The sequence below is a fragment of the Protopterus annectens genome, chromosome 13.part0 (genome assembly GCF_019279795.1).
Source record: "Protopterus annectens isolate FY-2018-M chromosome 13.part0, PAN1.0, whole genome shotgun sequence".
In the NCBI taxonomy this organism is placed as follows: Eukaryota; Metazoa; Chordata; order Ceratodontiformes; family Protopteridae; genus Protopterus; species Protopterus annectens.
In genome coordinates, this window is record NC_056747.1 from 784,663,811 (window position 1) to 784,676,623 (window position 12,813).

General features: G+C 42.5%; 1 protein-coding gene across 2 annotated transcripts in view; it reads left to right on the forward strand.

Annotated features, from left to right (window-relative positions):
* Positions 1-11,328, forward strand: part of LOC122787663 (DNA topoisomerase 2-alpha-like) — a 1,447,528-nt gene extending 1,436,200 nt beyond the window's left edge. For both annotated transcript variants that reach the window (XM_044054499.1, XM_044054498.1), the window contains exons 34-35: positions 8,005-8,219; positions 9,930-11,328. In XM_044054499.1, coding sequence (XP_043910434.1) covers positions 8,005-8,219; positions 9,930-10,073 — 359 coding nt within the window. In that variant the 3' untranslated portion in view covers positions 10,074-11,328. The remainder of the gene's footprint in view (positions 1-8,004; positions 8,220-9,929) is intronic.
* Positions 11,329-12,813: the final 1,485 nt, after the last annotated feature.

A 12,813-nucleotide genomic window follows, 5' to 3' on the forward strand; every position in this document is an offset into this window, starting at 1 on the left:
GAAGGGCTGCCTTTGGATCTGAAGTGCTCTGGAATATCCTTCCTTAAGGGCCTTCCAAGATTTCGGGTAGCTGGGGACTCTGTCCCACAGGTTGCTGATCAAATGAAGTTAACTATTTCAGCTAAAGAAGTTATGTACTCACCATAACGTTCCATCTGAGTAGGTAAACTTAATTTGTCAGCAACCGTCCCTCCTTCCTTCCCCCTGACCTTGATTCGAGGTTCAGACTTATGAGCTTTACTTTATCTTTCAGTCAGGTGTCTCGGGCTGTTTGTTTTATGTGCAGGTGGCAAACACGATCTGAGGATTGGAAGGAGGTTGCAGCGTAATATGGGTAAGGGGGAGGAGCTTGGAGCTCAGATCTTTTTGCTTGGTATGCTGCCGGCTCTGAACCGAAACCCACAGGTTGCTGACAAATGAAGTTTACCTACTCTGATGGAACGTTATAGTGAGTACATAACTTTTTTCCCAACATTCCTTCTCTAAGGACAGAGTTCCTTTGGTGGGCAGAGGCCTGCTACCACAACAAGAGACTCCCTTTCACTCTACCCCCTGCTGCCCAAACCGTAATAGACTCCTCAGACTATGCATGGGGGGGCTCTCATGGCAGGGCAGTGCATTCAGTGTAAATGGAACCAGAGACAGATGCACCTGCATATCAATCAAAAAGAAATGTTAGCTGTACAGACTGATCGGACTGCCTTCAAAGACCTTATTCTTCCAGGACAGCTATTGGCAAAAACAGACAACACCGCAGTTGGGTGGTACATAAGCAAGGGAGAACCCACTCCTACCTTCTCTGCAGATTAGCCATGGCTCTGTAGAGCACAGCCTTGAGCTACCAAGTGGACCTACAAGCTCAGTTCCTGCCAGGCAAACTAAATTCACCGACAAATGACTTAAGCTGAAATCTCATGGACCCACACGAATGGAAACTAGAACCCAAAATATTCAACCTCTTGAGGAACAAATGGGGGGCCCCAGAGGTAGACCGGTTTGCCTCCCCTCAGAACTACCAATTGAACAAATTCTGCACCAGAACTCCCCACAGTCAAGCTTGGAAAGTGGATGGCCCTGTCCTTTACCTGGGGAAAGCCTCTGTTTATGCCTTTTCCCCTCTGCCTCTCCTCTCGAAGGTTCTACTAAATATCAAACAAGACAAGCCAAGGACAATACTGATAGCACCAGACTTGCCACGCCAGCACTGGTACCCCATCTTGTGCAGTCTGACACTGCTACAACCATGGCACCTGTCTCAGGACCCCTTCCCTGCTGTCCCAGCAGGCGGGCCAGATTCTGCACCCTCAGCTTCAAACCCTGAACCTGGCAGACTGGCTAATTCCATGTACTGTCTTCTAACATCCCTCAGTAAGCAGGTGCTGGATGTCATTCTGGAGGTAAGGAGCCCTAGTGCCAGAATATCTTGTGTGGAAAAGTGGAAAAGATGCTGTTCCCTGGAGCCAGGCTCAGGGGATGGGCAACGGTGCCCAGCTTTACCTCCTATTCTAGAGTACTTAACAGAAATGCTCGACAAGGGCCTATCCTTTTTGTCAATTAAGATTCATGCCTTTGCCATTTCAGCGCATTATAATACTGAGCCCACCCCTCTTCTCTCACCCCTTGCTGAAACAATTCTTTAGATGGGCCAAAAATTTAAGACCCCCCCCCCCCCCCCCCAAGGAGAGCTCCCACTCCAGCCTGGGACCTTAACTTTGAATTGGAAAAGCTCACCCCCACCCCCTTGAGCCAGCTGCAACAGCAGAGTTGAAATTCCTTTCTTGGAAAACGGCCTTAATTCTAGCCATCATTCAGCAAGAAGAGTGTCTGAATTACAGGCCCTCATGGCAGTGGAACCCTTCATGATCTTCCATACGGATAGGGTTTCCCTCAGGACTAATCCTTCCTTTATGCCCAAGGTGGTGTCTAGTGTGGCCCTAAATCAGTCCATTCATTTGCCTACTTTTTTCCCCTAATCCGCAAAACAGAGGGGAATGGATACTGCACTCTCTGGACATGCACAGACAGCTTAGATTCTGTTTGGAGAGGACTAAGCCTCTCAAAAACTGACTAGTTTGCTTTGCTGCAGGGGCAAAGGGGAAGGCCCTTTCTTAGCAAACCATTTCCAAATGGATAGCCCATTGCATTCATTTCTGCTACAAGCACCATGGAAAACCTACACTGCAGGGGATTAATCACATTCCCCAAGGGCTGCATCTACCTCTACTGCATTTCTCAGAGGAGTCTCTACCAGGGGCATCCTGGAAGCTGCTACCTGGAGCTCTCACCAAGCATTACCACCTGCCTAGCTTTTCTAAATCCAGAGCTGGATTTGCCACAGCAGTGTTGCATGGCTTAACAGCTGGCCCTAATGCTCCTTAACTATCTCCTCCCTTCCTTAGCTTTGGGAATCAACCCAAATGTGATGACTGCAACAGTGAAACACAAACATAGTACAGTTGTGTACACTTGCATAAATGTAGATGTTTTAGTGTATTCACTGTTGTAATCCTGGTTAACCCTCCCTTCAGCCCCCCTGACTTCTCTTGGCCTTACCTTTCCTTTTTGTTTGGCATATATATTTTTTCATGTGTATTTGCTTTTTGATGGGGGGTGTACCATACCATATAATTGCTCCCTATTTTGGGGGCACCTGACATCTGGGGCATGAAAAACTGACGTAATGGCGTCTGCTGCATGTTTTTATACCCCTGACGTCATGGAAGAAGCAACAGCATCAGAGACGGAAATCCGAAGACTCTGGTATTCAGGCCGGCTGAGGGGCTACTTGCAGGCAGATAACCCAAATGTGATGACTGCAACAGTGAATACACTCAACATCTACATTTATGGCACGTGTACACAAGTGTATTTTCTGGTCTCATCTAGCTTTTCCTTAAATATTGGATCCCCATCCGGATCTCATCTCTCTCCCCTCAAGGGTCCCTCATCCAAACCTGGATAGTCTGAAGCTCACAGATTGGCTATTCCAGTTCCCTTAATTGCTAGGACTCCTAGTTTGATTTTGATAGACTGTTCTGGTGGCAGCCCATAAATCATCCACCAGGAAAAATGGAAGCGCCTTTCCATCTGGGCTTCCCAAAAGGATTTAGACCCTTTCACGGCTCCAATTTCAGCAATCCTTGACTTTTTTGGAAACATTTTTCAACAAGGAGCTAGCTCATCTGCAGTGAAAATTCAACTGGCTGCCATTTCCAATTTCCACATTGGTGAGAACATGGCTTCTTTGTCATCTTGATGGTGCAAAGCTTTTATCAGTTACATTTCTTAGTCTTCTTGTCAAAGATCCTACTCTCCCTTGGGACCTTACGATGGTATTGTCAAGGTGTTCCATACATGGTTTTCCATAAGTAGTGTTGATCTTCGTACCAACCCCTCCTTTCTTCCAAAAGTGGCCTCTGAGAGCAACTTCAATCAGACTGTCAGTTTACCTGTTTTCTTTCCAAATTTCAAAAATAACAGTGAATAGAAGTTGCATCTGTTAGATGTTCATAGACCACTACATTTCTGTTTACACAGAACCAAACCCCTTCGCAAATCTGACCAGTTTGTGTCCTCTAAACCGTTTTTGGGTAAACCCATTTCCAAGGTCACCATTGCTAGATGGATTTCTCTCTGCATCCTTCAGGTTTACAAGGATATAGGCTTGTCTCCTCTGGGTCAGGATAGAGCTCATTCCACCAGGTCCAGGGCTACTTCTGCGGCTACTTGGTCCTCATCCTCATACCTTTATTTCTCACTATAAATTGTATTTGATATCTAGAGGGAGAGCATCCTTTGGCTCCGGTGCTCCGGAATATCCTTCCATGAGGGCCACATAGGTGTGTAAGTAGCTGGGGACTCTTGTCTCACAGGTTGAAGACCAAATGAAGTAAACTACTTCAAATAAAGTTATGTACTCACCATAACGTTCCATCTGAGTAGTTGCACTTGGTCTTCAACCGTCCCCCCCTCCTTCCCCCTGGCTTTACTGTCTCTGCATGTAGCAGTGTGTGCTTTAGCTCTGTTTCCTGAGGTTGGAAAAGTTGTGTGTGGTAAGATATATTGGGTCTGGTTTTTTGGTTTATGATGCATCAAACTCTATCTGAGGGAAGGAAGTTGGTGTATTACGGGTAGGGGGGGCTTGGAGCTCTCAGCAGATGCTTGAGAAGTTGCCGGCTCGGATCTGTTCCGGAGCCGTATTCCGCAGGTTGAAGACAAATGATGTACAACTACTCTGTTGGAACATTATGATGAGTACATAACTTTATCAGTCTTCCTCCATGTAGTTTTCCATTCCATCATAACAGCTGAGCAGACTACCTCATCAAATCCAGGGCAGACCCTCACGAATGAGTGTTAGAGGAATCTTCAGATAGTTCTACTGATGTGCCACTCTGAAAGAACTGCTCTGTTTATTCCAGAACTCATTGCAGGGAAGCTTGGAGGGCAGACACCTTTTTCTTCCCATGGAAAAGAATATTTGCTTTCTATATGCTTTCCCTACCTTTTAGTTATCCAAAAGGTGGTCTTGAAGATTGATACCAAAATTTTGGTGAATCTTTCTATTCCAGCCCCCAGTCTCTGGCCCCTCAGCAAGATTTGGTTAAATTAGCAGAGGATCTACTTTCCCTGGTTAGGGGCAGACATTCTCCCCCGAATACCTCTTGAGAGAAAGGAAGAGACCCAATCCCGGGGTTTCTAATGACCCTTTGAAGACTAGGTTTTGAAGAGGATCCTCCTCTGCCTTCCTTTTGAGGAGTCTGATTCAGTGGAAGGTTTGCCTTCTGCCTCAGGATCTATCCTTTGGGGAAATGTTGCACTCCCTTGGGAAGTATTTTTATTGGGAAGAGACAGATTATCCCCAATCTGAAGAGTTAGGGAATTTCTCCACCTCCCAGAACTTAGCCCCCCTTGCAGCCTCCACAATTCCGGAGGTGGTTGATATGTTCCAAGAATCATCTTTGAAACCAGACTCTCTCTACCTCTTGCACCCATAAAATCTGACAGATTCTACAGGGTTATGGATTTTCATAAGTGCCTTTTATATAAAAAAAAAAAAAAAACAGCAGACCCAAAGGTTTTTGGTTTTGGACCCGGGTGGACCACACCCAGCAGAGCCGTTGATAGTGGCACAGGTATATACCTTCTTGCCATACTTATCCAAGGGCATTAAACTGCCAGTTCCACATATTAAAACACCAAGAATCACTCCTGGAACAGATGAAGCAAAAGCTTTTGAACATAAGACCTTATCCAAAGAACTAAGACATTTGTTTACTGCATCTCACAAGTGATCAAGCATTCCTTACACTGTGGATTTGATGCTTTGGAGGCTACCAGCAGGGCTGCAGCAACTGGATCTGTCAGCAGATGCATGACTAAGGAAGCGGGCCCTTCCAGAGTGTCAGATCCAATCATCTGATGTCAGTCTTCATTTATCCTTGACCTTTGGGACTCTCTTCCATTTCTCGGAACTGGCTCATCCGTTATAACAGTTCGTGCACGCCAAAAGCTCTAGAGCCAAGTCTCTACCCAGAAAACCCCTCTCCAGATTACCCCACATCTCCTTTGCTGCAGTTGTTGCAAGACGTATCAGCCAGATTGTCATCCACCAAGTGAAATTTTCATAGTTTTTCCCTAAAATTCAGCTTTAGATTCTGATGTACAATATATAGATGTATATAAATCTAGAGATAGAAATATAGATGTGTACTATACATGCATCTTTATATTTAATTTCTATAGTTATTCTGCCCAGTTTGCCTTGCTTGTTTAACACTCTCCCTTTACACTTTGATGTTCTCCCCTACCATCATAGGTAGTTCTTCCCTTTTCTATTGAAAAATTTTGTGTCTCTTCTTTCCATGAGTTCTGTTTTTGCCTAATGGTATTTCTCTTCTACCATCTTTGGTAGTGCTTTCCCTTCTCTTAGACGTAACCCATCGTTTAAAGTGGTTTACTGAAATCTTGTGTGTACACAATCGGATCAACTGTTTTAGGGTAAAAAGCAAGGTCTTCCCATAGCCAAATGAACCATTTACACATGGAGTTCACTTGCAGTTTCCTTTTTCCATGACTCTTTCCAGGGGTGCAGTGAAACTTATTCTGCAAGGTCTGTGGCTTTGTCAGATGTTTTTATTTTTTTCAAAGAACGTGTTTTGACTTTGAAGCAGCTACTTGGACTTCAATTCACCCTTTTGCCAGGCATCACAAATTTGATGCCTTCTGCAGCCAGAACAGGATTTGCTGGAATCCTACTTCATGGGTTACTAGGTCTTACTCCTCCTGTTCTACCCAAATCTTTGGAAATCATCCCATCTAGCAGCATTACTGCTGCAGTGATCCGAACATGTTAGTTGTGTAAAAACTTACCATAACAGTAGATGTTTGAATGGATTACTGACGCAGTATATGCACCTTCCCTTTACCCACCTTTGTTTCCTTTATGTTGAGGTGGAGTCCATACTTTATACTTTGACACTGTATATATTTGGTGAAGAAAGCTCTACAGATTTTCACACTTGTATGTCACCTGGCGCATCAGCATGTAATCCTTGTACATAGGTCCAAGGTTGGGAGTATAGTGGCATACTGGCTGGATGTGCAAGATCCTTGTCTGGAGTTACTGCCTGTTCGACAGTGGCCAAAAATAGTAACAATTATTTATTAAGCATGTTTGGCTGAGTAGCTGTTAATGCATCTTTAAGTAAATCACCTTTGGTTATAAGATAGTGAGACAACACCACAATGAATTATGTGAGCAAATAAGGTGACTCATTTCAGCCAAGCAGATTTATTGTGATGTAGAAAACTGCAATCCAGCTTTGACTCCATCTGACGCCATCTAAATCTTCCTGGCCTAAAATGTGCCTGCACATGACACATTAATTTTCCCTTGTCGGCAACAAGCTAAGAACAGAATTTATCTACAGAGAACATTTTATATCCCCCACCCCAAAACTCCATTTCAAAGGTCTGAACAATATGTAGTTTGTCTAGCATGGAAGTGAGATCAGTATGCTTTGCTTCTAATCCCCAGAGAGATTCTACAGGGAACGAAGGTCTAGCAATTGTCATTGTGCCTGGCCAAATGGAAGAGACTTCTTGCTTTGGCATACTTCAACAAATATTTGACAGAACAGTGCTTTGAAACCCCGCTCCCCCACCCACCTGGATTGGGCTAAGCAAGTCTGCTTCCTTTTGCTCTGTTGAACATCCTTGGAATAGAATGTACAAAAGAAGGCTCCCCTACAGAGTGATCCATCTGTCTCTGACTCCAGTACTGGATGATCAAAATGGTTCCTTTTATCCATGTAATCTGCCCTGAGCCTGTTGACCATCAGTTGATTTTTGCAGGTTTGTTCTATTATTGTGGTAAGCTCTAGTCATAGGAATTCTTCACTGTAGTCTTAAGTGAAATCCCACCCCAGCTGTAAGCCCTTTCCCTGATTGCTAATGTGCATTTTCAGGTAAGGCCTTGCTATGCATATTCCTTAGTGAATGCTCTCTCTGAATATGATGCAAACAATGTTTGGCTGAGCTAGCAAATGTTTGCATTCGAGTGGGCTGGCGTCTATTAAACTGATTTGGTGAGATGAGTGTATTTGAAAGCAATTGAATAGTCAGGATGGTGACTTATTTCTTAGCCTAGTCCGTTAGTCCTCACATTTGACAAGTGGGAGGTACTCTTTCAACTCTTACACAAACTAAGATAGTTAATGTCTGCCCTTTCATTTTACAAGCAAAATCCCTTGTAACTGGTTATGGTAGATTCCTCCTCACAAGGCTATTTTAGTTGAACTATTTTCGCCTTGGACCTCCGTCTGGCAGCTAGAGCAATATTCTTCTGAGACAATGGCATCTAAAGTTACATTAGGCTGCAAGAATTTGTTGTGTATACTGCACAGTAAATGCTGCATATTGCCTTTTAATGGTCTTGAATTTGAGCAGTTTGGAGTGTTTTAACATTTTGTTTCTTAAATTGTTTCTTTTCTAACCTGCCAGATGACAAACAGCCATCAATTATGGAAGCATTAATAAAACCAAAGAAAGCTTCAAAGAAAACTGTCCCAAAAACAGTATCTGAGGGCTCTGACCCTGAAGCTCCACAAAAGAAGGCACCAGCAAAAAAGACTGTTCGCAAGCGAAAAACTTCAGAGTCTGAATCTTCAGACTCTGATTTTGGAATAAAGAAAGTCACCAAATCAACAGCAAGCAAGGTAAGAGTTGTGGAACTGAGAGTTTATATGCTGAAATCTTTTTTTTTTTTTTTTTTGGGGGGGGGGGGGTGCTTAAGTGGATGTTTATTTTTTTTTACTGTGATCGTGTAAATATACCTCAATTAAGTTTGAAAGAGCATTAAATGTGGTATGCAAATTTAGTGCCCTGTCACTCATCAAAGAACATCCCTGGATTGTCCAGTATCATTTTCATGGCAGGGGTCCTCCAAGAGATATTACTGATGCATTTGTCTTCATAACTTAAGTCTGCAGTTTTACAGTACTGGTTTCTTTTGCATGTGGGGCTCTTCAGATTACTTGTCCCTTTTCCTTCGATTGTAGCATAGTAGTGTAGTATGTGGATAATGACTCAAGTTTATCAACTCCATTAGCTACCTTGGATTTTAATGTATCATTTCAAAAGCAGGATCTTTTAACACAGTTCACCCAGAAGGAGCTGCTTGGCTTTTCTAAAGCTTACTCTTGAACCATTCCTTTGCTAGCAGACATCCTTTTAGATGATTACTATCACATGTTTGTTTCATGTGGGATTTGTTCTGAGAATTTACTTATTCCTCCCCTGAGCTGCGCTGCTATCTTTAAATACTAAAAACCTCTGCCTTACTACACTCTGTTTCTGTCTGTCCCGCGGGCATCCCTCAGTAGTGTGCACTTACTGCATGTCCCTTTCTAAAACCCCTGCCATAACTACATTTTCCTACTTCTCAGTGAACTGCAGCTCCCCATTGGTGCATAAATAAAAAAAACTGGTAACAGTCAAATCAAAACGATAGGCTGCCCTATTTCTGTAGTTGCTAACCTCACTGATTGTTTTCTGTGTTTTTTGTTTGACGACTGCTGCTCCTCCCAGAAGGTGTAGGTTTATGTAAATGTTATAATTTCTGTATTGAATTATGTCTCCATTTTTGTAACATTGTGACAAGCTAATTGCAAATATCATGGAGCTCATCTGTAAATGTTTAATTAGCTGTATGAACTATGCCCTTTTGTAACATGTGAAATGTAACTTGGAATTGTGGAGCTTTTTTCCCCCGGGCCGCCACTGAAAACTGTCTGCTCTTGGCCCAGTGGACTTCCTCGGTCATCAAATTGAATTAAATGTGGACAAATCTGGCTAGTTGATAAGAGTATTACAATTGTATAGAGTTTTTGCTTGGGTAGATTGGTGTACTTGGTGGAGCTGCTTCTGTTGCACCAAACGTAAGCTGCTTTTCCCTATCCTGCCAAGTATCCCACTGACATTTTGTTAGAGATAAAACAGCCCTGTTCTGGTGATATCTCTGGCTTTGGAAGTGGGGTTCAGGTGAGTGGGTAATACTGTTGCATTCCTAATGCATAATTGTGCAGCAGCAGTCTCTATTCCAGCATGTACTGTTTATGAAAAGCACACACAAGTGAACTTTTACAGGTTTGTCTTTGCATGGTTGAGTACAAGACCTGCTCAATGTACAAATGCTGTTTGGAAAAGACCTGAATCCAGAAAAAATGTGAAAGCTCTTAATGGGTAGTCAGTCTAGCATCAGGGAAACTTACAGTAAATTAGCTTTAGAGTGAAAAATGAGTGTAGCTTGTTTTGTTGCAACATGTTAAAAATTTGACAACTTCCAGTTATGAAGTCTGATTTTGTAGTATTTGTTTTGATCTAAATTGTTTTTTTTTTTTTTTTTTTTTTTTTTTTTTCCGTTATAGAAATCAAGGCACGATGATGACAGCTTTCATGCTGAGTTTGATTCTGATTCTGATGTAGTGGAAGTTGCACCTAGAGAAAGACCTGGACGTGCGAAAAAGACAGTCCAGTACATGGAGGAGTCTGATGATGATTTATTTGATTAAAGTCCTCCACCTTCCAAGTTGTCAGCTGATTACTTAGTCTTGTATGAATAGTTCAGACAATTTCAGTATCAAGTACAAGTTTCTCACCCTCGAGATATCTGAGCAGGAGAAAGTGAAAAAATGGTCTTACAGCCCTCCCTATCCTGCCTTTTATTGACTTTATGCAGAAATTTATAATTTTTATTTTCCAGTCACTGCACTGCTTTTGTTAAAGCAGGTCTTAGTTTCAGTGTGTAAATTATAAGTATTGTGAGAATGTGATAGAACTTCTGAGCAGTGTCTTCTACTTTCAAAACTGCTTTATAGCTGTAGAGGTTTCAGAGGTTTTGGGAACTTTTCAGGACAGCTAATTTATTGACTATGCATATCTGATGTGGTAAAGGCTAGGAGCGACTGGCTTGCTGTATGCTTACTGGAAGATATGTATAGTTGAAATATGCTGCTGCATGTGAGCCTTTCACTATTTTAATTTTATGGTCCTTTTTTAGTTTGCATTTTCAGAAGTTCTAAGCCCAAAAGATAACTGGCAGAATAAGTGCCATGGTAGTGCTGCAGATTCATAATGGGGATAGTGTCTGGTATTACATTATAATCTTTGCGTTGCCGGATTGCCTAAATTCCCTTGAATAAAGCTTATAGTGGTTTCTTGGCAACACTGAAAGACACTCATTTTAGTGGATGTGCATACTTTGTATAAAATTTTCTGTTTTGGGTCATTGACCCATCTTGCATTTCCCAGAAATACTCTGGGTACTTGGAAGTATTGCAATGTAAATATATGTGAAGACGTTTTGTTTGAAGGCATCTTATTGCCAGTGCCTTTTTTTTTTGTATTGTCTTGCTCAAATTCTACATTGCATTGATGTAGATAATTGTGTGATCTGGATAGTCAAACCATTGCCAAACATTGTACAGCAACTGTATAGATTTCTTAACACTTAACCCAAGCACGATGGTGTTTGTACTAGACTGATTGGAGATGCAGAATGCACGGAAGTTTGTGCAATACAAAGTGTTTTGTAGGGAATGTCACCTCGAATGGTAATGTTTATTTTGTCGGCTTGGTATGTGTTTTGTGTACAGTCTAATCTTTTTATACTCTATTTATTCAATTCTAATTGCACTGGCAAGACCTTTCATTTTCACTTTGTAATTTTTCATGTCTAGTATGTCTGCTTTTGTCTGTAGTGTTTTACTGTTTGTCATTTACTACTTTTATATGTGTACTGGAATAAACTTTTTATACCACTTTTGAGCATTTTGTATTTTTTAATCAGACTTTTTTCCTCAATATTTTGTATAACTTGTGTCCGTTGGCTCTACATTTGAAGTGCTATTTTTTCCATCCACACCTGCCTTGGCCATTTCCTGGCTCCTTCCCCTTCGGGTCAGGATGCCTTTGATCTAAAGTTTATTTGGTCTTCAACCTGTGGGTTCAGATCCAATCTCTGATCAGACTCTGCTAAATACTACAGCTTTTGGATCTGAAAAATTTGAGCTTCTCCCCTACCCATAACACCCTGCTCCCCCTTCATCTTTCAGCTCTCGTGCCACGTTTTCAAACAGCACGTGATAGACTACCTGAGCTCCTGTTGGGTTTCAAGTGAATTTTAAAAAGTTTTACTCTTTAAAATCTCTCCTGTTTGTTACATATTTCCTCTTATCTGCACTGCGTGGGTTCATTCTCTTGTGGTATTTTCTGTCTCCCTTAATTCCCCTTTTCTGCTTCCAAAAAAAAAGATTCTATCTAAAGTTCTCTCAGTAGCCCTTCTGTTAGCTATAGTTAAAGCCCCTTCTGTTAGCTATAGTTAAAGCCCCTTCTGTACTTAAGTTGTCTATTAGTTCCTTGATTGCTTGTTACTATGTCTGAAAAGCCAGCAGGTTTTAAAAAGTGTGCTACATGTGGGCAGAAAATTCCTTTCTTGATGCCCACACGGAATGGGTCATTTGCATGGGGGCCTCCCACCTGGACTCTATCTGCTTTGGGTTCAGTCAGCATGCTCTGACAGGAGAAATGAATACTGAGGAGTTTTCTGCCTTCTTTCTTCTCTTGTTCTCCATCCACTTCAGGGGCTCAAACCCTTGCCAAGAGGCACACGAAAAGGTTCCCTAACAAGTTCTTCCTTGCCCAGGGAGACCTCTCGCAAGCCCTTTCAAACATTGGATCCTAGACAATCGTTCCAAATGTAAGTAAGGAAACTGTCAAATTGCTGTCCCCCAGGTTCTTGTAAGAGCGGATTACCTCCAGGCCAAAGTCACCTCTACTTCATTCTTTGAGACTAGCCTTCAGTTGCTTCGTCTGCCAGATCTTTCTGGAGCATTTCTGAAGCAGAGGTCGACAGACTGCTGATGAAGTTCCTCAGGACACAAATTCAACTGGGGCTCTTGCCTGCTCCCATCCCCTTTTTGATCCGGTAGTCTTCTACCTGCATTTGTTAGATCCAAGGATCCTGAGAGCAGACCGAGCCAGCAGGTACGGTTACCTCCACTCCTGTTGCCCTGATTAGCTTGGCCCCAACAATTTTGGATTGGGGTGAATTGGAGCCGTAGTGTGGGTGTTGGTTCCAAGGGTTTGATGTTGGCTGTGAAATTTTTGAAGCAGTCTCTTCTCCTCTGAGCCTTTCCACTTGAAAGTTCAGTTCATACTCCCCTATTGGATCCAGGAGTGGATGGACTTTGTAGAGTTTCTCCACTGACTGTTTCGGCTCCAGTGGGGGTTCCCTCGTATTCCCATTTTGCC